Source organism: Triturus cristatus, chromosome 8 (assembly GCF_964204655.1).
Source record: "Triturus cristatus chromosome 8, aTriCri1.1, whole genome shotgun sequence".
Taxonomy (NCBI): domain Eukaryota; kingdom Metazoa; phylum Chordata; class Amphibia; order Caudata; family Salamandridae; genus Triturus; species Triturus cristatus.
The window spans coordinates 413051482-413078160 of NC_140591.1; the positions used below are offsets into that span (position 1 = coordinate 413051482).

Consider the following 26679-nt stretch of genomic DNA (forward strand, 5'->3'; position numbering starts at 1 on the left):
GTTTCAGCCTACTTGCAGTTCTTGGTGTAAACAGGTGTAACACTCATGGGTCTTCTGGGAAAGCTATACATTTCTGAACAGTAGACGAAATTCTGAATACCCGATGGGCTGGAGTGTGCGATAATAAGCCAACAACTGAGCTGCATCCTGTAATGATATTGCATTGTGTACGGACTTTATATCAATTCATATCTTAAAGTATAATGAATGAAAACTGGGTATGAAGGTTAAAACCCATATATTTCTGAAATGTACACGTGATACTGGGTTTAGGAAGAGTGGGTATTTGTATACCTCTGAATTTGTGGTTACCCATACTATCGTGTTTGAAAGGACATTTTGGAAAATGTCTTCTTTCTCGCACACTGGTTTACAGTTGCAGCAGTGGTGTAATGCAAAGTGATGCCCCCCTCCTATTTATTTATTTATTTATTTAGCGATTTTTATTGCGCAAACAAATACCCGAAGGTGTCTCGGCGCATGTGACAAAAACGAGAGACCAAACCGCAGGATTACTGATTGAACAGCCATGTCTTTAAGAGCCTACGAAAGCTTATCAAATTGGGGGCAGTTTTTATGGTGAGTGGCAAAAGGTTCCAGAGTTTAGGTGTGGCAACCAGGAAGCGCCTGTCTCCCCAGGTTGCCGTTCTCGTGCGAGGTAACGGAAGCAGGCAGGAGTTGGCGGATCTCAGCTGTCTCTTGGGGCTGTACAACTGGAATGCTTCAATCAGAAACTTTGGACCGACGCCATGCACTGCCTTATAGGCAATGCAGAGGGCCTTGAATTTAATGCGGCCCTCTACTCTTAGCCAATGCAGGTGACGAATGGCTGGAGTAGTTGGCTGGCGGCGGGGGATGTCAAGAAGAATTCTTGCAGCAGCATTTTGTATGGACTGCAACTTAGATAGAACGAGTTTCTGAGTATTAAGGAAGAGGGCGTTCCCATAATCGATTTTGGAAAACACTAGGGTAGAGACCAGGGTCTTCCCAGCTGAGGTGGGAAGGTAAGGCAGTATTTTCCTAATTTTCTTTAAAATAAAGAACGCAGATGACACAACCTTGTTGACATGAAGGTTGAATGACAGCTTGCTGTCAAAAATGACTCCCAGGTTTCTGGCCTTATCAACTGGGACAGGAGGAGAGCCCAGCTGGTCAGGCCACCAGGCAGAAGAACAAACCGGGGAGAGATTACCAAAGGTCATGACCTCGGTTTTGTCCGAGTTAAGCCTCAGACAGTTGGAGGACATCCAGGTACTGACAGCAAGCATGGCGCTTTGGAAATTAGCTGCCACCACTGGGCCGTCCTTGTGTATTGCCAGAACCAGTTGGGTGTCATCTGCGTAGGATGTAAGTCGCAGCCCATGGGCCTTTATTACCCTCGCTAAGTCTGCTACATAGATATTAAATAGCGTTGGACTTAGCGAGGAGGCCTGTGGGACTCCACAGGGGAGTGCAGAGACAGGAGAATAGAAGTTACCCAACTTCACTGTCTGGTACGGTAGGCAAGAAAAGATGAGATGAGATTTCTAGCCATACCGTTTATCCCCAGGGCTGTGACACGGTCGACCAGAATATCATGGTCGACAGTGTCAAAGGCTGCTGACAAATCCAGCAGAATCAGGACAGCCGCACCTCCCTGGTCCATAATGGCTCTAATCTCATCTGAAGCTTTTATTAAAGCGGTCTCAGTTCCATGACCTTTCCTAAAGCCAAACTGCGTTTCGTCGAGAAGTTGGTGAGTATCGATGAACTCTGAGAGTTGTTTATTCATCAGAGATTCGCATATTTTGGCAGGAAAGGGGAGACACGCTATTGGTCTATAGCTGGCCAGAGCTGTGGGGTCCAGGGAGGGTTTCTTCAGGAGAGGTTTGATCACGGCCTTCTTCCAAAGATCTGGATAGTGACCAGTTTGAAATGCGGTGTCACAGATTTTCATAAGTGGATAAGAGATCACCTCGCTAAGGTTAGCCATCACTGAAGGAGGGCAGGGGTCTAAGGGGGAACCAGACTTGGTAGTAAAGATAAGTCTGCTGATTTGATCTTACGTAATGGGAGCAAAGGAAGAGAAGGGATCATGATCGGTGGCAGGTTCTACACCACTGCAGACTCTGGATCTTGTCTCTGCGTTCCCTGCAAAGGATGAGTATATATCTGCTACCTTAGTGGTGAAAAAGCTGGACAGAGCATTACAGAGAGACTGAGAGGGTTCGACCCCAGGTCCCGTAGAGGGGGTGGACAGAGTGGTGACCACTGAAAACAGTTCTCTAGCAGAGTTGCTGGCATTCTCGATTTGAGCCGAGAAAAATGCACTTTTTCGGGCAATGATAGCCTTTTTGTATATTGTCAGGGCGTCTTTGTAGGAATGCTTGGCTATGGGGCAGTAACATTTCCTCCAGCGCCTTTCTAAGTTCCTGCAATGTTGTCGGTGGAGCCTAAGCTCTTCGGTATACCTAACCGCCGAAGGGGATAATCTGTTAGGTCGCGTAAACTTCTCCGGCGCCACCTGATCAGCAGCATTCCGAATCCAGTCTTGGAATTCGGAGGCTGAGAAGACAGGATTGGCTATCCCCATAGGAAAGGATAGTGTCAGGATATCTGCCATCTGATGGATATCCGCATTTTTCCAAGCACGGGTCCCTAACCTAGTTCGTGGCCTGGAATGGGGAGGGTTAGCGTGCCGTGTATGGATCCCAAAGATAATGGCCCTGTGATCTGACCAGGTGAGAGGAACAATATCCTGTACAAAGATGTCTGAGTTATTGGTAAACAGACCATCTAGTATGTGCCCCGCCTGGTGTGTAGTTCCCTTCACCAATTGTTGAAGTCCTAAGGTTAGGAGATCATCAGTGAGTTGAGTGGTTTCGTGGTTGCCCTGTTCTTCCAGTGGGAAGTTAAAATCTCCTAAGATCATGTATTCCGGCGAACTTATGATAAGATCATTAAAATCAGAGAGTGTGGCAAGGAAAGAATTTCGGGGCCCAGGAGGTCGGTATAGCAAAATTCCCTGGAGGGCTTGTTTATGATTAATATTAATAGCAAAGGTGGCTGCTTCACAGTTAATGGACTGTATGGGGTCAAGTGTAGTGCGATAGAGATTCTTGTAAATGATAGCAAGTCCGCCACCTCTTCCTATATGTCTATCATGCCTAGCGACACTATAGCCCTCAGGGGTTGCCAAACAAAAGTCCGGTCCTGAACCAGCATCTCCCCAGGTTTCGGTGGCAAAAAGGAAGTCAAGATCATGAGCGAGAATAAACTCGCTGATCTGTAAGCTGTGACAGGGAAGGGAGCTCGTATTAATGAGCGCTGCTCGATAACCATGGGGCTGAGTGATATGCAATTCATGAAAAGGTATATTGCTAGGGGGGTCTAAGGCTGAGGAGCCAGGAAGACGAGGTTGCGGAAGTTGGTATTGACACCCAGGGCAAGGGGTGGGGGTAACGCCCACTGCAGTGGAGAGAGGCCGAGTAATGCAATGTCGATCGGAATGGCCAGGGTTCAACTGTCTTAGTTGCAGGGAAGAATAGCATAGTGGAGGGCCAGAAGTTATGGCCCTGGGCCGAGTCCGGTCGCGGACGGGCGCAGACGGGCTTGCCTCTGGCACGCCTGCGGCGCGACCGCTGCGCGCGCTGCGCGCTTGCATGACTCTGTGTTTTATAGTCTCCCCGTCTGAGAGCGTAAATGCACGTTGCAAGATGGCGCTCAAAGTTTAGGATCTAGACCGATCCAAGATGGCGCTCAAAGTTTAGGATCTAGACCGATCCAAGATGGCGCTCGTGACTAGGAAGAGAGAGAGAGAGAAAGATCCTGCTCAAGCGGCAGGTGAGTGAATTCTGATTTTAAATGAGGGTATGCGGTTCAGAGTGCAGATAAAAACACAGTAAACAGAGTAAAAGACACAATAAACACAGTAAAAGACCTACAGAATGTTATGAGGGCCCCCTGTGTCTCCTATATCTCTTAGAAATGTATTGACCTTGGGCTGAATGGAGCTCCTGTGAAGGGTTCGGGCTACTTGAAGGTGCGGGGCTCCCCTGCAACGGCTTTTGTTACACCCCTGATTAAAAGCCACAAATGCAGAGAAATCCAATTGGTAAAAACTATTTCTCCAGTATTGGGGTGTCTTTTATAGATTCACATGCTTGAATATTCCCCGTCGTCGGAGTGGGAGTCCCACGGTCCCACTCCGACGACGGGGAATATTCAAGCATGTGAATCTATGAAAGACACCAATACTGGAGAACCACCTGTTTACAGGTAAGTAACAATTGTTCTTCTCCAGTATTGGGGTGTCTTTCATAGATTCACATGCTTGAATATTCCCCGTCGTCGGAGTGGGACTCCCACTCCGACGACGGGGAATATTCAAGCATGTGAATCTATGAAAGACACCAATACTGGAGAACCACCTGTTTACAGGTAAGTAACAATTGTTCTTTTCTACCATCCTATGTTCCCACATGTCTCCCAATAAAAACACTACCCTGCTTGTGTGGATGAGCATAGCGCCTGGAACAGGAAAAGGTCCAAAACGCAACATGGACACACCAATTTTTTCCACTCAAAACAGTCCCTTTTTTGGCACTGTGGAAACTGACCCCTTTTTAGGTCTCGGCTGTCGAAAGCAACGCATGCGCTGCTCTCAGCATTCGAGAGCTGCTTGGATTCAATACAGATTCTGAAGCTCTCGGAGGCGGAGTTGAAGCCCCGCCCATCTTTCTAATTGTCCAGCATCATCCTAAATGCAAAATGCTGACTTCTGATTGTAAAGGAGGCTACTTAGTCCCTCCTTGTTACCGCCTTATCTCCTTTTGCCTCCACCCACTGGGATTGGATCGTTTACTGGCGGCAGTATTCAGGCTGTTTTTATTGCTTTTAAAGAGTGCGCTCACGCCGTCCGTGTTGGTTTCTTAGGGCAATAACCCTATTCATCCCTTCCCATTCAATTGAGAGCAGAACACCATTGCACCAGCACCAGCCCACAATCAAAAGGAAGAGGAGGGAAGGGGAAAGTATCGCAGCTACGGTAGAATGCAAAGTTACCACAGCTTACCCCATAGAGGCACCTCTCTTACAGGTCTGTGGAAAGGTGGCAGCTGCTGTCCCGAAGCGCACATGGTCGTGGTAGAAGCCGGCAAGCATATCACTCCCTCACAAAGCCCTGCGCTGTCGGTACAGTGCTTCCAGGCGACTGAGGGTTCACCCCGACAGCACCACAAAGCAGGTCGGGCTGGAGAGGGTGCCCAGGAGCCGCCAGCTGACTCCCTCGGGCCCGTGTTGGTCCAGTGGAGGAGATCACTGCTGGTGCTCCGAGTCCCTGTGCGACAAGCTAAGCTGGCGGCCGAGCGAGGACAAGCAGCTGGAGAGGGATCCACGGCTCGCCTGCACCGTCTGAAACAGCCTGGTGATCGCCTTCCACATGCCGGGCAAGAGCGAGGTGTTGAGGATCGAGCGGGCTGGCTGCAGCGTGTGTGCAGTGCCCGGGAGCCTGCCAGTGACAAGGTGCCCCCAAAGCTAGACAAGGCGGGTGAGTAGAAGTGAACAGCCATAATATTTAACTGGGACCTGTTCACGCCTATGTCTGGCTCATATTCTGTGGTGGCAGGTGTTCACAGGATTAGCAAGCAGGCAGTGCGGAGGGTTAGTGTGCAAATGAGTAAAAGATCCATTGCCGGGTCAAAGGGTATTGGATGGTGAGTGGGTGGTTGCTATGTATATTCTGGGAAGGGGCACGAGATGCAGATAGGCAGGGGTGGGTAGGCACCTGACCATGAGCGATCTGGACGAGACGGACAGACATACAGTCGGGTATGTTTGAGTACAGTCGGTGTCTTGTGTTGGGTGTGATTCGGTGCAGGAATAGGCACGTATCTAGCGATGATCAATATCTCATTGTGCAACCATGGGAAAGGCCTTGTGGAGGGGAATGGACATCAGTACCATGTGGCTTCTACTCTCCAGAGTCTTAGAATCGTCGTTCGCCTTGCAGAGAATGCCACAAAAGCAGCTCATTAAGCAAGTAGGCAATTCAGTTCACACGCAGTCTTTTACCCCCTCCTTAATCAAAAGTATTCATTATGTCCAATTTGGCTTATAGTTGCTGCAAACTTTCGTTCTGTCAGCCCTAAAAATCACGCAAGCAGCACCTCACAGTTCGTTCTTCCGAAGTAAGCACTTGCACAGAGAGACATTGGACAGGGGAGTCACCTGCTTGACTTTACCCCCGTCACCCGTGGTAGGATGAAAGGCTGCCACGTGCCCTCCTGTGAGGTTAAAAGGCAGGTACGCTGTCCCGACATCCTTCCAACAGTCGCCATAGGGTCTCGAAAGGATAGAATGTGCAGGCTTGGACCTCGTCCATTCATTGGTGGAGGGATGTAGGGGCTGCCCTGTGATGAAATGCGGATCCTCCGGCCATTATGTCTTATTTTGAAAGATGAAATGCTGGTATGACGCATGAGCCTCATCCTTTTTAGATCAGAAAAATACTGGGGTGTTCTTTTTTCTTGAGAGATAAAAGCTGGTGCATTACCTTCACTCTTTCTGAAAGGGTAAAAGGGCGGGCGCTGCTCTTGTTCCCCCGAGTGCCCTCTTCCAATCACAAAACAGTGATTCTTTAAATCGACGCCGCAAAGATGAAATGCTGAGACATGGCCACATCCTTTTTAAACTGGAGTGATAAACTGATGACGCTCAGCCATCTTTTTAAGCGATGAAAGGCGGGCACTGGCTCCTCCTTTTGCCTTCCTGTGGAGGACAAGGGTGACATCCTCTCATAATTTGAAAATGAATTTCGGATGCTTAACGCCACTGACGTCAATGCCACTGAACAGGCACCCAGTCGGTAGCAGTGCATTCCCGCACAGACTAGATAGCAGTGTAAGCTTCAGTACCACTGAACAGTCGCACCAGGCAGCAGCAGTGCAAGCTTCTTTTACAGACTAGGTAGCAGTGTAAGCTCCAGTGCCACTGATCATACACCCCAAACCACAGCGGTCCAAGCTTGAACAGAACAGGTAACAGTGTAAGTTTTGATGTCACTTAATACATGCAGACTAGGTGGCAGCAGTGCAAGCCTCGTTCAGATACAGAATGGGTGAATTTCTGGCAGCCAACAGTCCAAGCTTCGTCATCCAATAGATAGGCTGCAGGCAGGTCCTCGATGAAATATTGATTAAGTTGCTGCGATCGGATTGCCTGAGAATCTGTTTCTATAGCTACGTAACCAACCTGAGGTGCCAACACTGGGGATAGAAGGGGCTCTGCGCTGCGAGAATCGGTGAACTTAAGCAGAGGTATATCCACCTTTCGTGAATGTAATTTTAAATGTGAAGTGCATAGTGTTTCATGTTCCTAGCCTCGTCACAGGCAGCGGTAATGTGAAATGCCAAACCAGTACATCACTGCCAGCAACAGCACAAGTATCCCTTAGATACAGCGGTGCAAGCTTCCATCACATGCAGAATATTTACAACACAGAAGAGCAGGTACGATCTTTGTGTTGCTTGGCCAGCACAAGTATCCCTTAGATACAGCGGTGCAAGCTTCCATCACATGCAGAATATTTACAACACAGAAGAGCAGGTACGATCTTTGTGTTGCTTGGCCAGTTGGAATCATGCATTATTGATACATGAGTATTCTTGTGCTGGTGACATCAGGGTCCAACTGTCGTCCCCAGTGGCCTCTGTACAAATAGCGTGTTCAGTTCATACGTGTTCTTTAACTCCTGTTAACTCCTGCCATGAGCCGGGAGGACCAGGGCGTCTCTTCTGCCTCTGGTGCCTTCCCTAAGCTGCCAAGCAGGCGCAGCAGGACGGCCACTCCTTGCAGTGTGTGAGTGTATATTATGTTACATCCTTCTATAGCGCCTCTATCTTGGCTTTATAATCACATTCTTGCCCTACGAAGAATACATATTTGCTTTGCTATACAATACCATTAGCAAAGCAAATGGCTTTAACTTAATCAAAGGCGAGACCTATTGCATTTTCAATGCTTGTTTGCACTGTGGATAGCTGTGAATTTTGGAAGTGGGCTCAGCCATTTTGGAAACCTACCAAACCCTGGTATTTCTGGAAAGTAGACGCCCGGGGGAGACCAGAGTGGTTTGACTTGCGACAATCATGGTGTTTTTACCCAGAAACCCTTACAAACCACACATTGTGGCTAAAAACACATTTCCCTCACATTTCTGTGAGGGAAAGTTCCAGAATCTGCAGGGATCCACAAATGTCCTACCGCTCAGTGTTCCCATGCATCTCCCGATAGAAATTGTACCAGCGTTCCTATGCATCATGTTAAGACAGTACACAGACACTGCAAGTCATGGTCCAACTCTCTTTATTGCGTCCACAATGTACAGCACAGCCACCACTGGACCAACCCTCCAGCAACTCTGTCTCCATTCGCCAGCACACTTACATTCCATGTGATGCCCATAAACATCTAACCATTACATCACAGTTAAAGTGGCCTGAACAGTAAATGCATAGGCCATAACACACACCACCCTTAAACAACAAGACACGTAACAGTACAAGAATTGAATGGAACCACAAGATTTTGCTGTAAACAAAACAATAAACATGAAATAAAATGCTAACAGAGAAGTACCTAATATAAACTCCTAAAAACACACTGAACAGAAATTGCAAACTAAAGTTTTAAACTTCCAGGTATTTCCATAGTAACACTTACCCCATTATACCCAGAAGATTAACTCACAACACAATCCTTAAGGTATGTAGGACTTCTACGGACACGGGCAGTATGTGGTAAACTTACCACGCACTTATGTTCAGCATTAACATAATGCTTAGGTTTTTCCGCCCGTTCATAACTCTTATCACCCATCATCAAAGCACCTTTGGCAAAACGTGACATGCTCCACACTTTCACATTTTCCAGTAACACAACATTCTTTTTACCTCAGCTACTTGAAAAGGCCCCATTAACTTATTTCACATACACATACTCTCCTACCTTCCAAACCCTGTGAACTGCACAGTTCGTGAAATCATAACGCTCTTTGTATATCCTCTCTGGTGATCTGCAACCCTTTCCGTGCTGAACACTATCATCTCTCTCTTCCACTCTAACCACCTAGGGTTAAGCTTGGACCCAGCCACTCGTCCCTTCAAACAAGGAGACGACATATTGGTTATTCTATTGGGACTGGTGCGATGTCTGACAGTTTCTCTCTCAAAATTTTCCTGAGAGATCATCTACCTTCCACAGCAACTTGAGCACAATCCCTCACCAGACCATTCATTTCCTCCACAAGGCCAGTGGCCTGGTGAGAATACAATGTGGTGTGGCGATGTTCAATGGACAGTCCATCCAGCAAACTCTTCATTTCATCTGATACAAACTGAACTCCGTTATTAGTGATAATTATTTCAGAGAATCCCCTTGCATCTTTCAAAAACTCCATCACACTTATGGTGGTTATTGAACCGGTACAACAAGCAGTCACCCATTTGGACGTGTAATCCATCAATACAAACACCTATCTTTCACTGGGGGGCAACAGATTAAAGGGCCCAACAATGTAATTTCCCAGCTTGCACCATGGCTCCTCTGGCACATCCACTGGAGATAACGGTGGCGTCCTCACAACCTTTGACATAATCTCAAAGGCCTGCCATTTCCCAGCAATGATACTCACCCCTGCTCCACTCAGGCTGTAGATTCTGTTGTAGTCTGGGAGCTCTCAGTGGGGAATAAGAAGTGCAGCCTTAACCCAATAGTGATGTTGTTCCCAGTTTCAGTGAGATAGAACAAAGAAAGCATAACAGTCCTAGGTTGTGATTCTAAAAAAATGGGCAAAGCACATAAAGGGAAAGAGGTATGGAAAGAGAATCTGCAATTCATTAGGGTAGAAAAGCCTCAAAAAGCGCACAATGAATAAATGAATGATAAGTTTTATAAAGCGCGTGAATGCCTGGCGCAGGAATTGCCAGTGTGAACGTACAGTGAGGGCAGGCGCTGGCTTAGAAACTGGGTAGGAATAGCCATGTTTTAGGGATTTTCTAAATGTCTGTGCCTATTGGTTTGGGTCCTCAATGTAAAAGGTAATGTTCTCCATAATTTACAGGCCAGATGAAAGAAGCTTCTGCTTCCCCCCCCCCCCCAATTTTCCAGTCTATGCCCTAGGGATGTCCAGGAGGAAAGCAGAGGATGATCTAAGGTTACGTCGTGGGATGTACTATCTAATGAATTTGTTAAAGTGAGCAGGGCGACACCATAGAGGGCCTTGTGAACAATGCACAAAGACTTGAATTGAACCCTCTCCTGAAGCGGAAGCCAGTGCAAACCTCTAATACTTTGTGACACAGGACTGAACTTAGGAATTTTGAGCAGTAAACGTGCTGCTGCATTTTGAAGTGACTGTAGCTTCCGTAGAGTCCATGCTCCCAGGTAAAGGGCATTACAGTAATCTATCCTTGATGATATCAAGGCTGCGATCACTGTTTTCCGTTGATCCATCGGGATGAACGGGAAGACTTTTTTAGAATCTTCAGCGTATGGAAGCAAGATGATGTAATAAGATTGACCTAGTCAGTAAAAGTTAGTTGATCATCATGTTTTGCCTTTCTGAAGAACTACTTTGGTCTTCCCCCACCAGCCGCCACAACAATGTGTTGCAGATCGGGGTTTGAGAGTTTCTAGATAGGAACAACGGTAAACCGTTGTTTTGGCTGAATCATAGCGTTTGCAGTGTTTTGATTCCAGAGTAGCACTGACTGTCTGTTCCTTTACAGATGGGGCAGCGTACTACTGGATTGAAAGTGTTGACATAATGCTAATGGAAATGATGCACTCACATACCTTTCTGTAGCTCTTTCTAGATTTTTAGAATTAGCCTGTCTAATGGACCTGAATTAGCTGTTTAGGAATTGTTGATAGGCTGCTGGGGTAGAGAGCATCCATTTCGTAAGAGATTAGGAACATTCCAAAATGGCTGGTAAGTTTTTTGGCAGGCCAAATTATTCCTATTGCCAATATCAAAATTCCTGGGGTTTGAAACTGAAGTCTCATGCTCTGACCCACAAGGCTTTTTTCCTGGTGTCGATTTTATGGGCTGTTCACTGGCCATTACATCAAGAAAGTGTCCCCCGCCCCAACCGCAGACCCCCACAACTGCCATCCCCCTCCCCTTCCCCCATCGCACTCCGCCTGTTGGTGCTTTTTAACTAATCTGCTACAAATGTGGCAGGTGCTTGACCTATGCTCTCTCAAGTTCTTCATTCTCGACTTGGATCAGATCAGTCATGAGGGGGCAAAAGTATTTATTTGTGATGCTCTCAAAAGGATTGTCTATGTCACATACAATGGTATTGATGTAATTTGCAATGTAGTTTGTGATATAATGTGTGAATTTGTGATATTATGTATGAAGTCATAAGCAGTGCCTGGGGACGTTTTTGATCCACTGGTCACGAAAATTAGCAAATGTCTGTTTTTTGGTTTTGTTTTGCATTAGAAGTTATAACATACCTTCAATGGATGTTTTTAGAAGAATATGAGTGGTTTTCGTAGGCAAATTTGAAGCTCTTGAGAGTGAAGAATCATAACTTTTGCTAGTCAACGATTTTTTTCTGGGATTTAAACATTTTTTTTCTTCTGGGTTTTCGTTAGCCTAATGTCTACCCTCTTTTGCGAGCATTTTCAGTCAATATCAGGTATTTTGTAATATGTATTTGTTTTCTTTTATTAAGCGCTGCTGCCATCTAGTGTTCTCAGTTATAATTGCAGGCACATACAAAGAACGTGGTATTGTTTCGTTCGTTCCTTATTATTATGTTTTTTTTATTCTCTGAGGTTGGCCCTAAAGCCATTAGCCGGTGACAAAATTGGTTGAACTACGCTTAACTGTTTGAATTAACCAGTCCCAATCAAGTCCCATGTACGTGTGTATAGAAAACTCATCTAATTGTATCCCCTTTATAAACTCTTTCCCCAAAAGTGGGTCGTCATTGGGAAACTTTAGTGTCGAGATAGACAAATTCATCTGTAAGAACCTAGTATTGGTGTTGCAAGAATTGCTTTAGCGCTTTCTCTATAGCATGTATATGTATAATAACTGAAACAATACCTGGGAGAAGAGATATTCCAAACAGCAGTAAGGCTGCGGTGACCTGCATGCTTATGACCGTGCTGTGGTTTCTCTCCTGCAGATCTTTGGGGCGCCGTCCTTTGACGACAAGATCCTGGAGGTGGTGGCGGTCTTTGGAAGTATGCAGATGGCGGTGTCCAGGGTGATCAAGCTCCAGCATCACAGGATAGCACAAGTAACTATGGTCCTCCCCATCCCTGCTTCAGTCCCTGCCTGTGCACTCGTGTTTCTTCCTTTGGCTCTCAAAAGGAGCAAAGAAAACACCCCAAGTTGTCTTTGGTCTGTTACTAGCAGATTGACAATCAGCTGTCAGTAATAGTGATCTCGAGTTTGTTTGTACCTTTACACATCCAAAAGCTGTGGGCCTCTACTCTGTGTACAATTTAGAAAGTAGTGTATCTGATAGAGACTACTAGCTGCAGATTCCTTCACGTAGAATTATCCCCAGGCGTGAGACTGGTTCTGGAAACTTATTTGCCACAGCATCCCTGCGTGCCGGGGCGACATCACGCGACTCCGCCCAGGTGTCCGCGTACGTGATGTCAGCGAGGTCACATAACTCGCCCCGGCGCGCCTACGTCAGTTTTTTCCTTTTCCGCGTGCAACACGGATCCGATCCTTGCTACGGGCCTGTTAGGGCCCCTTTTTCTTCCATTTCTTTGGTGGAACAGTGTGCGAATGCCTTCGGGCTTTAAATCTTGCACGTCATGTGGGCGTCTTATGTCGGCGACGGACCCTCACCTCATTTGTATGTGGTGTTTGGGGGAGGATCACGGCACCACAGATTGTACGGCGTGCCAACAGTTGAAGCCGAAGTCGTGGCGGGAGTGCCGAATCAAACTTCTCTCGGCGCGTCTCTCCAGGTCGACATCCTCCCCTCGGTCTGCTTCGGTGGACAGCTTCCGATACGGCCGTGGTAGTCGTCTTCGCCTTTCTCCGATGTCACGTGAGCATTGCTCCCCGGTGGGTAAGTGTCGCAGTTTGTCCCTGGGGGCTGGTTTCCTGCCTACCGGGGGCGTGGACTCACCGCGGGTGATGCGGCCCCGCATGTCATCCTATACACCGTTTCTCGGTGTTGGGGCGTCGAGAGTCCAAATGGAGACATACGCGGCGGCTTTGCAGGCCTCGCTGGCGTCTCCTCCTCCTTCCCCTCCTGGGGCGTCGGCGGATCCCTCGCCATGCGCAGGGCCCTCTGCGGTGCTGCCAGTGGCTCCGGCCCCGGCGCCGACTGGTTCGGATCCAGTCTTGGAGGTTGTGGTACTGTTGGGGTGCGGCTCCTCTGGGGCACCTCTTTCAGGCCACGGTGTCCCTGCCTTGCCGCAAACTTCTGCGGGGGTCCCTGTGGTGTCGCGGGAGGTCGCCGTGGCTCGGGTCGCATCCCCGAGCCCCTCTCGGTCCTTTGACAAGGTGGTCCTGTAAGGCTGAGGTGACGCTGCTACGGCACTGGCAGCAGCTGGACCGTGCGGAGCCACAGGGGTCGAGGGACCCTCCTTGTCCTGCTCCGGGTCGAGGCCAAAGGAAGGCCCCTCGTCCCTCTCCGGGCCCCTCTTGTCCCTACCCACAGGTGGCTGCCTCATCGGAGGTTGAATCGTCCCTGGCGCTGCCACATGGGTTGCCGAGCGATCTTCGCCTCATTCTAGGCCGCGGCTGGCGGAGGGCTTTGTGCCACTCCCCAGGCCCGTCTCGTTACCCCACGCAGGTGGCTGTCTCGGCGGGGGTCGGGTCGGCATCATTCCAGTGCCGCCCCGAGGCCGGTGCGGCACCAGCTCTACTCCGGTCTCCGGTGTGGGGTGGCTTGGAGGTACCTTGTCTGGTGACGCCGGCTGGTGCTGACGTCCTACATCAAGCAGCGGACTCTACGGCTCCACGCAGGGGTCGTACCGTGGATTCGTCCTCGGACACTCCTTCTTCTCCGAAGGCAGGCTGTATATTGGTGTCCTCCTCCCTGGAGACTGGTCGCTGTGCGGTGGCTTTTTCACCGGCATCGAAGGGCGGCTCCCAGCCCTTCCTGAGGCAGAGGTGTTCGTCGGCAGAGCGGCAGGTCCCTCATTCTTCGGCTCCTTCTGACTTCCAGGTCTGGCCCTTGCCCGTCCCGCTTGGCCTCGGGGACGGCCGCCTTAGTTTGCAGCCATCGCCCACAGCGGATCTGCTTTCTCCACCGCGAGGCCCTACGGAGGTGGGGGCGGCCTTCGCTCATGCGGTGTCCACGGCTGTGGGCATCCTGCGCATGGGTGACCCGGTGGCTCACTTTCCGGCGCACCATCTATTGGAGGTCCTCCACCAGGGCTCTAGTGGCAGGGAAATCTTACTTCCCTTTGAAGGTTTTCTCCTTTCTTCCTTGACGGGGGCTTGGAGGCGTCCTGCCTCAGGGGACCCTGTGCCTCAGCATCTTCTGCACCGGCACCGCGTTACCCGGCGTGTCTTTCCCTTCACCCTCAGCTGCCAGTCCCCTTTTGCAGACTGCTTTTCCCTCCCTGCCACCAGGCGTGTCTTTCCCTTCACCCTCAGCCGCCAGTCCCCTTTTGCGGACTGCTTTTGCCTCCCTGCCGCCAGGCGTGTCTTTCCCTTCACCCTCAGCCGCCAGTCCCCTTTTGCGGACTGCTTTTCCCTCCCTGCCGCCACTGTTGACTCCGCCGTCCCGGGAGGTCTGCTGGCTGGACTCTTGGGGGCGTAGCATGTTCGCCTCGACCAGCGCGGCCCTGCGGGCCCTTAACACCTTGTGTGTGCTGGCTAGGGCCTCCTCCTGTTTGTGGGACTCGGCTGAGTCTCTGGGATCTGCGGCGTCCCAGGAGTCTGGTCCAGTGGACTCACGGCATCACGCATTGGATGGCCGGGAGCTTGCGGCGTTTATTCTCCACTCTGCTCTGGACATCTCAGAGGTGCTGGGCCGGGCCACGGCAACCTCAGTCGCTCTCCGCCACCATGCTTGGCTTCGGGACGGAGTATTCCCTGAGAATATTCGGGAGTGACTCATCGACCTTCCGTGTGATGGCAGCCTGTTGTTCCATGCCCTGGCCGACTCCGCCATCCAAAGGCTGTTGGCAGGGCTCCGTCCTCCTCCTCCTCCTCTGCCTTATCCTCCTCCTCCCCGTCCCCTCCTCGGTGACCTTTGAGTTGGGTTGCTTCTGGGCCTTCTTAGGCCGGTTGTTCTAGCTGTGGAGTGTTTTCTGGCCGTTTACGTCCATCCTTGGGACTTTGGCATTGTTGGCTGCTGGACGGCCCTTATGTTGATGGTGTGTGGCTTCTGCAGGAGTTGTTGCGCAGACTGGGCCATGAGATTGGGCCTTCTGCTTTGCTTGGGCTGCTTGTCAAGCCTTCAGCGAGGGGTGTTTTTATCCCCCGTGGCTCTTTTGTTTTTTCCTCTGCTGCGGAAGTTCTTCCTAAGAGGTTTCCCATATCTTGGGACTTCACGTACCATATGTTGGGTAGTGGTAGCTCTCATATAGCTTGCGCTCTGCTAGAGGGATCTGGTCGCCTTCGGGTGCCTGTTCTCCATGGCTTTTAGGTAGGTTGCTTTGCTTCCGGAGGTCGTGTGCGTGGCCACTCGTAGTGGTGTGCCCGGGCATCTCCTCTTCTCCCTGCTCCTGTCCTGAGGTCTGGGATGATCCTGTGTTCTCCCTTGCCAGGCATCGCCTGCTCGGCCTTCCTGGGGCCTCGGGCTGTTCTTCTTGCTTCTGGCGGCTTGACTGCCGGCGCGGTTGTGGCTGGCAGGCTGATCTCCATCTGGAGTGGGTTCTCCTTCTTTTCCCTTGTTTCCTTGGCCCCTCTAAGCTTTTTCTTCTTCCGCCTTTCCTGCCTTGGCATTGGGCGGCAGCTATGTTGCCTTGTGGGGGAGTGGGGTGCTTCTGCCTCTCCGTCCTTACCCTTGGTTCCTCTGCTGTGAGGGCACGAGCCTCTTCAGCCTTCTTTCTCTCCTACTTCCCCTTGGGGCCAGTGGGGTTCTGCTGGTGGAGGTTTCCCTTGGCCTGGCACGAGCGAGGTTCTACCTGGTCCACTGATCTGGTCCCCTGTGGGGTCCTCTGTTCTGCATTGGCTGGTGGGGTCCTTTCGCAGACCTTCCTTCCCCGTGGGTATTGCTAGGGTATCTATTCTACGTGAAGGAATCTGCGGCTAGTACACTCTATCAGATGTACGAGTTACTTACCTTCGGTAACGATGTATCTGGTAGAGAAGATTCTAGCCGCAGATTCCTTCACGGCCCGCCCTTCCTCCCCTATTCTGCGAGGACCCTTGGGTGGGTCTTCGGTACTCGCCTCCTGGTGGGGGGGCTGTCTCTCCTGTGAGTGCCTTCCTTGTTCTTGACGGGTGGCTCCGTCTGGGGGTGGTTCATTCCTCCTTGATTCTTTGGAGGATGGGGTTCCGGTGCTCTGCTGCACTGGCTACTCCAGGTTTGGGGGGACTGCTTTCTATCCCTGTCCTCCCTCCCCTCCCTCGCTATCCTCTGATTCAGGGTCCTCTGGTCATGTCTTGCCCTTGTCCTTGTGGGTGGTTGCCCTCTAGGTTGGGGTGGCTTGGAAGTTCGTTGTCCCTGTCTGTCTTGGGACTGGTTCCATTCCTTGCTCAGGATGGGGGGGTGGATTTACTACGTGTGCCATGACATTACACATGTTCTTGCCTTCGGGCACAGGGATGGGAGGCTGTCTATGTGCTGGCAGAGTGACTGCGCAGGTTTCTGCTTGTTCTTCTTTCTTCTTTCCCTGCCCTTGGGTTCTGCGGTGTTGGCACTACTCTGGTGGTGGTGTTAGTCACTGTTTCTTTCCAATCTTTCTGCTCTTCGCACACTGTTCCCATGCTGCCACAGTTTTTTATCTGGTGGTTCCACGTTGTGGTGCGGAAAAGTTCTCTGAAGAAAACTGACATAGGTGCGTCAGGGCGGGTCTTATGGGACCTTGCTGACGTCACGTACGCGGACGATGCCTGGGCGGAGTCGCGTGATGCTGCCCCGGCGCGCAGGGATGCTGTGGCAAAAGAGTTTTCGGATCCAGTCTCACGCATGGGGATAATTCTACTTGAAGGAATCTGCGGCTAGAATAGTCTCTACCAGATACATCGTTACCGAAGGTATGTAACTCGTACTTCAAGGCTCACCAAGGAGCTGTGGCATATTACTATATCCCATTAAATAATACAGCTATTGCATGAGGAGGGTTTATTTACCGCAAAGCGAGTGTTTTAGAACACCTCCCTCACAATTTTTTTCCTTTAAATCCACTAAAAAAATATGTTCATATTTCGAATGTTGAAGCATCTAATGCGTTTTGACGGTATCAGAAGTCACCAGAGCAAATGGGGTGATGCATTTTAGTGTTTTATATCAACTTCCAGGAATGTGTATAAGACTGCATGTTGGCCCTGTGCAAGTCTGCAATTAGTATCTAAAAATGATTGTAAAGTGAGGACATCTTACAGTTTCAACAATGAATCATTTGTAATGTTTTTATTTTCTTTTGGTACATTTTCTTTATCCTACTCAGAAGTACGAAATGTACTTAATGTTGGGTTTTGGTCACCCACATGGCCTTCACTTTTTTTTCTGGTGTAAAATCTTCTGTATGAGTATGGTTTACAGAGCTTTCAGTGTGGGTAGTCCTACTGTGGTCTTGGGTGTGTGACTTACTCCTTAGTTTCCATGAATGTTACTGCCCGCGCCACATTTCCCAGGTATATAGTGCTGCATTCCTGTGTCAGGGAACTCACTCTCGTTTTTTCTTGGTAGAATGTGAGTGGGGCTGTTTGGAACAGGGATTTGTGCCTATTGGGTCCCTCTGACCCTTTGGTCAAATGAGATAATTTCCCGGATGAGGACTAGAGGACTTAATCCCATATTTGACTGTTTTCCACGTGTTAAGTCTGTTACCTTTAGAAAAACTGTGACATGCTTTACTTCAACAGTGTTAGTCGTTTATTAACAAAATCCAGAGCTGTTGACTGTAACACACCTTTCATAATTGTATCAAGCAATAAAGGTTTCCTCATTTCTCAAAATATCAATATTTAGATGAAGTCTGATTTTAAACAGGACAGATTATAAACCTCTCAGATAGCAGAGAAAACAAGGAGTACAGAATGGAATTGTCCAACAGTTTTAATACGCTAATCATGTCCACGCTTCCTATGGGGGCGTTTCCCCATGACCCAATCATGTAGGACTACAATGGAGGGGCAAAAAGTTGATAAGAATTTTTCAATGCACGTGACCATCACAAAGCCTCTCCCACCTCCAAAGTTTTGCCTGGAATTTGTTCTATGACTGTGGTCATAATACCGCTCCATGAAAGAACTGCATGTATGCGATTCAACACCCTGGTGGCATGGTGGAATCTACTGCAGGGAGTGGTGCTCGACCTCATGGGCACAGTTTTCACCCCAGCAGGTCTGCTTAGCCTTTCATCCAAGGATGACAACTACCACTCTGTAAAACTTGGCAGAGTTTCACAGCGATTCCGTTCCATATGTCCCACGTAGGGTTCAAAAACATTTCTGCTCAGGTGAGACTGCAGTCTCCAATGAAAAGATAGTGCCTCCCTTTCAGATTTTCACAGTCACCTCTTAGACAATCTAGTTTCTCCATGAAAGATCTACTAAATCGCATGTCACGATTCTCGCTAATCTTGCCGAATAGCACCACCCTCTCTTTCTCAGCAGTACAGCTTCCTGCGGGTTCCTCACCTTAAGAATATTCCCCAGCAGTACCTGTCCTGTACTGCCAGGTGGCATCATCTGGCTCCAGCCACACCTTTATCTACCAGACATTACAACACTGTCATAAAAATGGTGCCAACCTGCCTGCTGACATCCATTCCTGTTTTTCCAGACCTCATCAATGAAGTCCAGAGCTGTTTTTCAGTGCTTCGCCAAAAGACTTTCCTCAGTTTTGAAAGTCTATCTCAAAGGTCTCCTCTAAAGGTTTCAGCGTTCAAACCCTGCCATATGTGCCATAAGTGGATGTCTGTCGGATAATCATTAAATTTGCATCGGTGCCTCAGATCCGAGCATAATACCCACGCCAGCAGTTCTTGTTCCCTGATGCACCTGAAGGCCTTCAGGGATTATAAGGCCAAGTTATTCATAGCCAAGGTCCTAATGGATACACCAAGGCATACCCTTTCTCCTACAGGTAAGTTTCCAATGAGAGAATGATCTCCCAAAAGGTCCTCCAGGACAAAACACAACAAAGTACCACCAATTCAGTTTCTGCTGAAAGTCCTTCAGAAGGTGTGGGATGTGAGAGTTAAGCTTATCCTAATCAGCCCTGATTGGGTAAGAAGGTTCTTGCACACCAATAATCTGGCACTCAGCACTAGATCTCTTCTTCCTCTTTTGCACAGGAAGAATGATCAGGTCTTCCCTCCCAATACCCAAATGCTATGACTGCATGAATGGAGACTGTACTATGCCAGCTAAAGTCTTCCTACCTTCTTGCTGTTTCAGAAGTCCTTTTGGCTCCAAAAGAAAACAATTTTGAATTCAATTTACATGGATCTGTGAAACAAACTTGCACGGTGGTGTGGATAAGAAGGCTTGCCTCTCTTTAAGTCATGCTTTTCAGATGTTTTATGTGGTCTCTTGTACCGTAGGAACCGGAAGTGCCTACAGTCACAAGTTACCTGGCTGCTCAGTTGGCTTTCACATGTCTCCTTGATCAGCCATTTGTTGTTTAGGTTACTGTTAGTGGTTTGTTTTCTGAAAGCTTTGCTTTACCTGTTTTTCCCACTCTATTCATTCTTCCTCAACATTTTGTGTTGACTTTCTTGATGGGATCTCCTTTTTAGCCGATGTAAAGATGTCCAGTTCGTATTCCTTCTTTGAGGATAGTATTCTTCGTCAAACTCACTTCTGCATGTAGGTTTGGAAAACTTCAGACCCCCTCCGTTTGTCCACCTTTCATAGTTTTCTTCTGGGCATGTTGGTCCAATGAGTTTCTATTGCTTAAGATGGATTTGGCCCTTTATATTGCTGAGTCTTTGACTTTCCAAACCTTCTTTCCTCCCCTTCATCCAACAAAGAGAGAGGAGGAAAGGCTACAAAGACTAGAGCTTCTGCAACGCCAACCCTGACCTCATTGCCCCGATCGCTATTGACTCAGAGCACTACATTTTCCTTGGGGATCTTAACTTCCACCTCGTTGACCCCAGTGACACCAACTTGTCACCGACCCTACCCACATAGCAGGACACACCCTCAAGCCCGGTTTGACGTCCAGCGACAGAGTCAAGTACAACCATGTCTCAGAGCTCACCTTGACCGACCACTACAGCGTCCACTTCACCATCTCAGGACCTACCACCACTGGCACCATGCCCCCCAGCTCTATGCGCAGATACTGGAAAAAGATATCAGAAAACCAGTGGAACAACGATCTCAACTCCCACCACCCAGGCACTGCATCCAGCCCAGAACAGGCTGCGAAGAACTTCTCCCACTGGATCACAGAATGCTTTGACACACTCGCCAAGCCAGCCTAATCCAAAGTATCTGCCAGACGAGCCAGCTGGTTCATTGCGGAGCTGAAATCCACCAAATGCAACTGATGGCAACTGGAAAGGAAGTGGTGCAGCAGCCAAGAGACAGGAGACCATACCACCTTCAAGACAGCGCTCAATCAGTACAACCGCCTTTTGAAAGAAACAAAGAAGAACATCCTAGTAGACCACATAGAAGCCAGCACAAACCACAGAAAGGAACTCTTCACCATTGTGAAAGAGTTCTCCAACCCCGCAGCCGCTGAGAACATCATCACCCCACCCAAGAACTGTGTGACACCTTGGCAGACTTCTTCCACGACAAGATCTCAGGCATCCCAACCCTCTGCTGCCGACAGCATCGGCCTGCTCACACCCACGAACCCAAACCCCGAACACCTGCTCACCCATTGGGACCCTCTCACAACTCAAGCCACAATCTCTATCATGAACTCTGTGCACTCTGGAGCACCCGCGAACCCCTGTTCCTTCCACATCTTCAACCTCGAAAGCAAGATGATTGGCGAAGAGCTCAGGAAAGTCCTGAACACCTCCATCATCTCAGCATCCTTCCCTGAGGACTGAAAACATGCCGAAGTGAGGCCCCACCTTAAGAAACCATCCACCGACCCGGCAGAACCGAAGAACATCCAGCCCACCCCCCTGGTCCCTTTTCCATCAAAGGTTCTCGAGAAAGCCTTCAACCAGCAAGTCACTGAACATCTGGAGCACAACAACCTCCTGTACCCCTCTCAATCCGGTTTCCGAGCCATCCACAGCCCTGAGACAGCCCTGAATGCAGCCACCAAAGATATCAGGATCCTCCTGGACTGCGGCGAAATGGCAGCCCTCACCCTCCTGGACCTTTCAGTCTCCTTAGACGCAGTCTCCCATCACAACTTGATCAACAGACTCCACCACACCAAAATCTAGGGAAACGCCCTTAAGTAGATCGCCTCATACTTCACCGGAAGAACCCGGAGAATCAATCTCCCACTGTTCACCTTGGAACCCAAGAAGATCATCTTTGGATTCCCCCAAGGATCGTCTCTCAGCCCCACCCTCTTCAACACGTACATGACCCCCCTGGCCAACACAGTCAGATCGCACGGACTCAACATCATCTCCTGCGCCAATGACACCCAGCTCATTCTCTCGCTGTCAGAAGACCCCTCCACCACCGTAGCCAACTTCCATAGATGTATGATGAATGTCGCTGACTGTTTGGAGGACAACTGTCTCAAGGTCAACACAGACAGAACGGAAGTTGTCCTCTTTGGGAACAACACCTCGCCATGGTACGATGCGTGATGGCCTGGTGAACTCTACCCATCCCTTGCCTGCAACTTCAACATCATCTTAGACAGAAAACTATCTATGAAGAAACAGGTAAACGCATCTCAACTGCCTGCTTCCACACCCTACCCATGCTCCCAGTCAACTCCAGAAGGATGGTCATGCAGGCCCTTGTCACCAGTAGGCTGGACTACTGGAACACAATCTACAAAGGAATCACAGCACACCTCCTAAAGAGACTGCAGACAATACAAAATTCATCATCAAGGTTCACCCTCGACCTCCCTAGATGGACTCACATCACACCCCACCTAACCTCAAAAAACTACACTGGCTTCTGATCCAGAAGAGATGCCAGTTGAAGATGTTGACCCATGCATACAAAGCCCTGCACAGCGAAGTACCAGCATACATCAACAAATGCATGACCTTCCACCAACCGACCAGACACCTACGATATGCCTTCCTCTTCCTTGTAAACACCCCCTGGATCTGCCAAGCCAACAGCAGAGGATGCTCCTTCTCACACCTGGTTGACAAAGCTTTGAACGGCCTTCCCCTGCACCTGAGGACCGCCGCATCTCTCTGTGAATTCAGGAATGGACTTAAGACCTGGCTGTTCGAATGAACAGATCACCACGAAGCAGCTAGGAAGTCCAGAGACTTGAGACCTTCACGGGTGATTTTTCGCACTTTACAAATCCTACTTAATTGACCGAGCATGTAGGTTGTAGCCATTTATATGCTGGTAGTGTTATGTCTGATGGGTGGCGTTGTGGCTGGAACCACATGGCACCACCTTGCAGTGCTAGAGGGCTAGTGCTGGGGAAACGCTTTCACCAGACCCGTCTGAAGTTTGGGAATCTTCCTAAAAGGAGGGATCTGCAGGAAGATTATGAATTCACAGTAATTACTGTTAATGAAGATAAGTAACTTTTATTTCAGCGCCAGATCATATTTATTCAGAATGTACTATTATTGTAACAAGCCTTGCTCTGAAATACATAGTGCATGAGTCCAATATATGTTTCTTACCTGAAGGTTTGGTATTGGGCAATATGTGGCTGTAAAGTTTAAGGGTTATTTTAAAAGGCTCTAAACTAGAGGGTTTTTTCTATGTCGACGTTGGTATTGGTGTTGTTAAAAAGTCTGTCTCCTTGCTTAATGACATGTAGGAATTGACATTGAAAAGTTATTCAGAATTTACACTGAAGACTGAGGCGACCTTGGGAAGCACATTGATGCTTATCATGACCCTGCAGTTAATGAATTAGAGAAGTTCTTACCTCACCTATCACAAGGCAGGAGATAGTGGGGGCAATTAAATATTTACCAATAGGCACATCTCTGGGAACAGATGACCTTACTGCTGAGTTTGATAAGGGCTTTTCACAATACTCAATGTCACAGTTGCTGCTAATTTATGAAGACTCCTCAGAGAAAGGTGTGTTTCCATTTACCGTTAATTATGATTACCTTGTTTTTTTAAACTAGGCGAGGACAATAACAAATGATCATCATACAAAGAGAATACTTCCCCTTTGTGTCATTGTTTCTTCTCAAGTTCTGGGGCATGTTCTGTTCAGAGCACTATACATCATCCAATCTCGAAAGAGTAGAGGAAGATGCAGGCAGGCCTGCCTCTTGAAGCGTTTTTGATAACACTTGAGGTCGAAGAGTCCCTTGATCTTTCGAGCTGTCTGGCTAATGGAGGTCCTCAGTAGCATTGGATTTGGAAATCCGTGTACATTATTTCTCACTATTGGCCAGATTATCCACAATTCAGCCTCCACAATGTTTCAAATTGAAATGAGTAAGTAGGCAGGGGTGCCCCATCCCTCACATTTGCTGTTGAGCCCCTGGCACATATCGAATACCTGTAATGTAAGAATTTATGTGCAGTGATTTTTCACAATAAAGGGGTTGTGTCCAGTGGATTACTATGCCACTTTACTTCATTGGGAGCTTTAACTGATTAAGGTGATTATCCTATCAAAACTATATTGTTTTGAAAATAGCAGAAATGTTGGAGCATCTTAATTTTTTGACTTCACATCTATATTGCCTTACCTGATCTAGGTGGGTGGTGTAGACTTTGCCATGCAGCAAAGTGTAACGTTTTAACGAAACAGTCCGTTAATGTACTAGTGGCTGTGGTAACTAGGCCTTCCTTGTTTGTATTCTGGATGGCCTGTTATTCTATTGGAAAATACTTACACGAACTGTAGTTCCCACATCCTAAACGTCATTTGCAGCTCAGAATAGAAAGAATTATGTGTACCTAACAGAAAGAGCGTAATACCCTAAACCTGCTACGTTTAATTGAGAATTTCATCAGTGCAGTGACCAGGTCTCCTTCTGTATGACAATGCTACTTAGACCAAACCTTAAACAAGGCCCTTCAGGCGTTCTGCTGTGCTCAGTGCAACAGATACAGGGCCTACGGAGAACTGTTCAAAATGTCTCGGGATCAGTTATGTATTGCTCTATATAGATATGCAGGTCACATCTTTTGAGAAACTTTATTTTAACGACACCAAGCCCAATGTGTATGTGTTAGTAAAGGAAATACAGGTAGGTCGGGGAAGGTTACATTATCCTTGCAATGTGATAATCAAGCTTGCTTGAATATATTCAGATACTTAATCTGAGCTGCATTCTCTGTTCTAAAATAGTTATTACTGGATTGTGAACAAGGTTTTATGAAAATTGATAATTTCATATCTTCTTTATTATTATTCAAAAAACACATTTTCACTGAATGGAAACATGTGAAAGAGCTTCAGGCTACTTTCAGCTGATTGTTTATTCAAAACTATTCAACAATGGCCTGATATTGTTATAAGCCTGATCAGTTGAGAGGGAGAGAGGACTTCGTACCAGGAGCTCGAGACAAGACCGACCTTTCAGAATCGTCCCACCCTACTTTTTCTAAGGACTGAGGTGAGGCACACACTGCTTTATCTTGCTGGGGGCTTATCAGCCTTCCTCCGGGCAGAGATGAAAATTACAGACTATGCTAATATATTGGACATTATACAAAGGAGGTATAAGAGTTTGAACCATTTTTTAAACTTAAATCAGGCCTTTGCTTGGTGCTGAGTTTATCTTTGAATACCAAAGTTATGAGGGTGGGATTGATATAAAGCTAAAACAGCCAAAATGTAATATTTTCTTCTTTTAACGTTACTTGTAAACATTGCAGCTACTATTTATTTTTTTATTTTTAAATTATAGTTACAATTCATATTGTGTGTACTAGGTATGGATTTTCATTTTAAAACTAGTCTTTAAACTTTATCTATTTTTTCCTAGTATTCATTTTTTTTTTTTTTTTTAACATGTTTTTTATTGCAACATTTTCAGCAACATAACCATCGGGGCAACCGGCACCCCCTACAATCTCCGGTCATATTCCTCGGTTTAGCAACGCACACAGCCATTCAGCCCACATCCCGGAGGCCGGGCGGCATAGATGGATAGTTAAGCAATGGAACACAACTATCGCCTCACAGCGGTGCCTGGTGCATGCCCCATGGGAGCCTCTGCTTTTCTGTCCCACCAGCTACATTCTTCACCCAACTCAGTGTAGCATTACCCTCCCACCGCAGGAACTCCCCCCCCTCCCATCCCGCCCCCCCCAACTGCTGCTGCTGCGGGCCCCTCCAGTGCTATTTTTTCCTAGTATTCATGAGTGTGCCTTTCTCTCATTAGAAAGGTTTGGGTTCCATCAATCATCTCTGTGATGTTTCACAAAAGTATCATTACCTGAAACACACCCTGTTCAAGTGCAGCTCAGTGGGTTGCAAGGTGGTCGTAGTCCGGCTGGCTTTCTGTCACGGATTGGCACTTTGACAAAGTCCTTTCTTATAGGGGTTGTAGAAAGCTCATTTCCCAGGCCATGATCTAGAGAATCCAGAACACTTATTGCAACCAAAATGTGGACTGGTTTATAATGCTCAGTGTTTTAGAGGAACGTCTTTCCTCAGCATTAGAAGAATGGGCTACTCTATGGCATAAGTGAATTTTAAAAAGAGGGAAAAATTCTTCTGAGGGGTTTTTCAAAGTTTTTGTTAACCATTATCCATATGTAGAATCTGCATAAAACACCACTAATAAAAGACAGTGCAGCTTCGTGCACTTTCTCCCAAATCATTGTTCATTTATTTTTTTAATGTATATTTTCTAATGTCACATTGGAACTAAGAACTTAATGTGAAGAAGGACATATTAATGGTGTATCACTGAGGGTGATGGTTCTTATGGTATGTTTATGTCCTTTAAATATCTGGTTGTTTTTCCACCACCCAACTGTGTTGGTAAGTGAGGAACCAATGTGATTCAATTTTGTTAAAAAGAAAAACATATCATCACATGTTGGTTCTCAGGTTGACAAAACGCAAATAAAACATTTCTGGAATTTCCTAAACAAGTATGTTTTTCACATGTTAGGGATTTCTGGTGCTTTAATTACTGTTTGGAGCTCAAAGTGTAACCATTAGTTGTGAAATGTATAGTTTTTCGGTGTTTTGTGTGCCATTTGTTGTGGATATGTATGATGCAACATGACTTGGTGACAGATCCATTACTATATCAATTGGTTTTAGATGGCACTTCTCAGTACCTACTGTTAGTGATTTGTGTATGTATTATTGTCCCACGCACATCTACAGATTGACATATGTAGCTACAGGGATCAAGTCAATGCCATCAGTGTGGCTGTTGTCATGCATATGAAAGTAGAAAATTACCTTGGTTGCTCGGTATGGAGTATCCTATGGTGGTATTTTCATCTCTTTT

General features: G+C 47.7%; 1 protein-coding gene across 7 annotated transcripts in view; it reads left to right on the plus strand.

Annotated features, from left to right (window-relative positions):
- The window catches only part of DGKH (diacylglycerol kinase eta), a 725438-nt gene that overhangs the window by 606346 nt on the left and 92413 nt on the right, over window positions 1-26679 (plus strand). For all 7 annotated transcript variants that reach the window (XM_085621806.1, XM_085621809.1, XM_085621807.1 and 4 more), the window contains one exon: window positions 12183-12296. In XM_085621806.1, the coding sequence (XP_085477932.1) occupies window positions 12183-12296 (114 nt within the window). The remainder of the gene's footprint in view (window positions 1-12182; window positions 12297-26679) is intronic.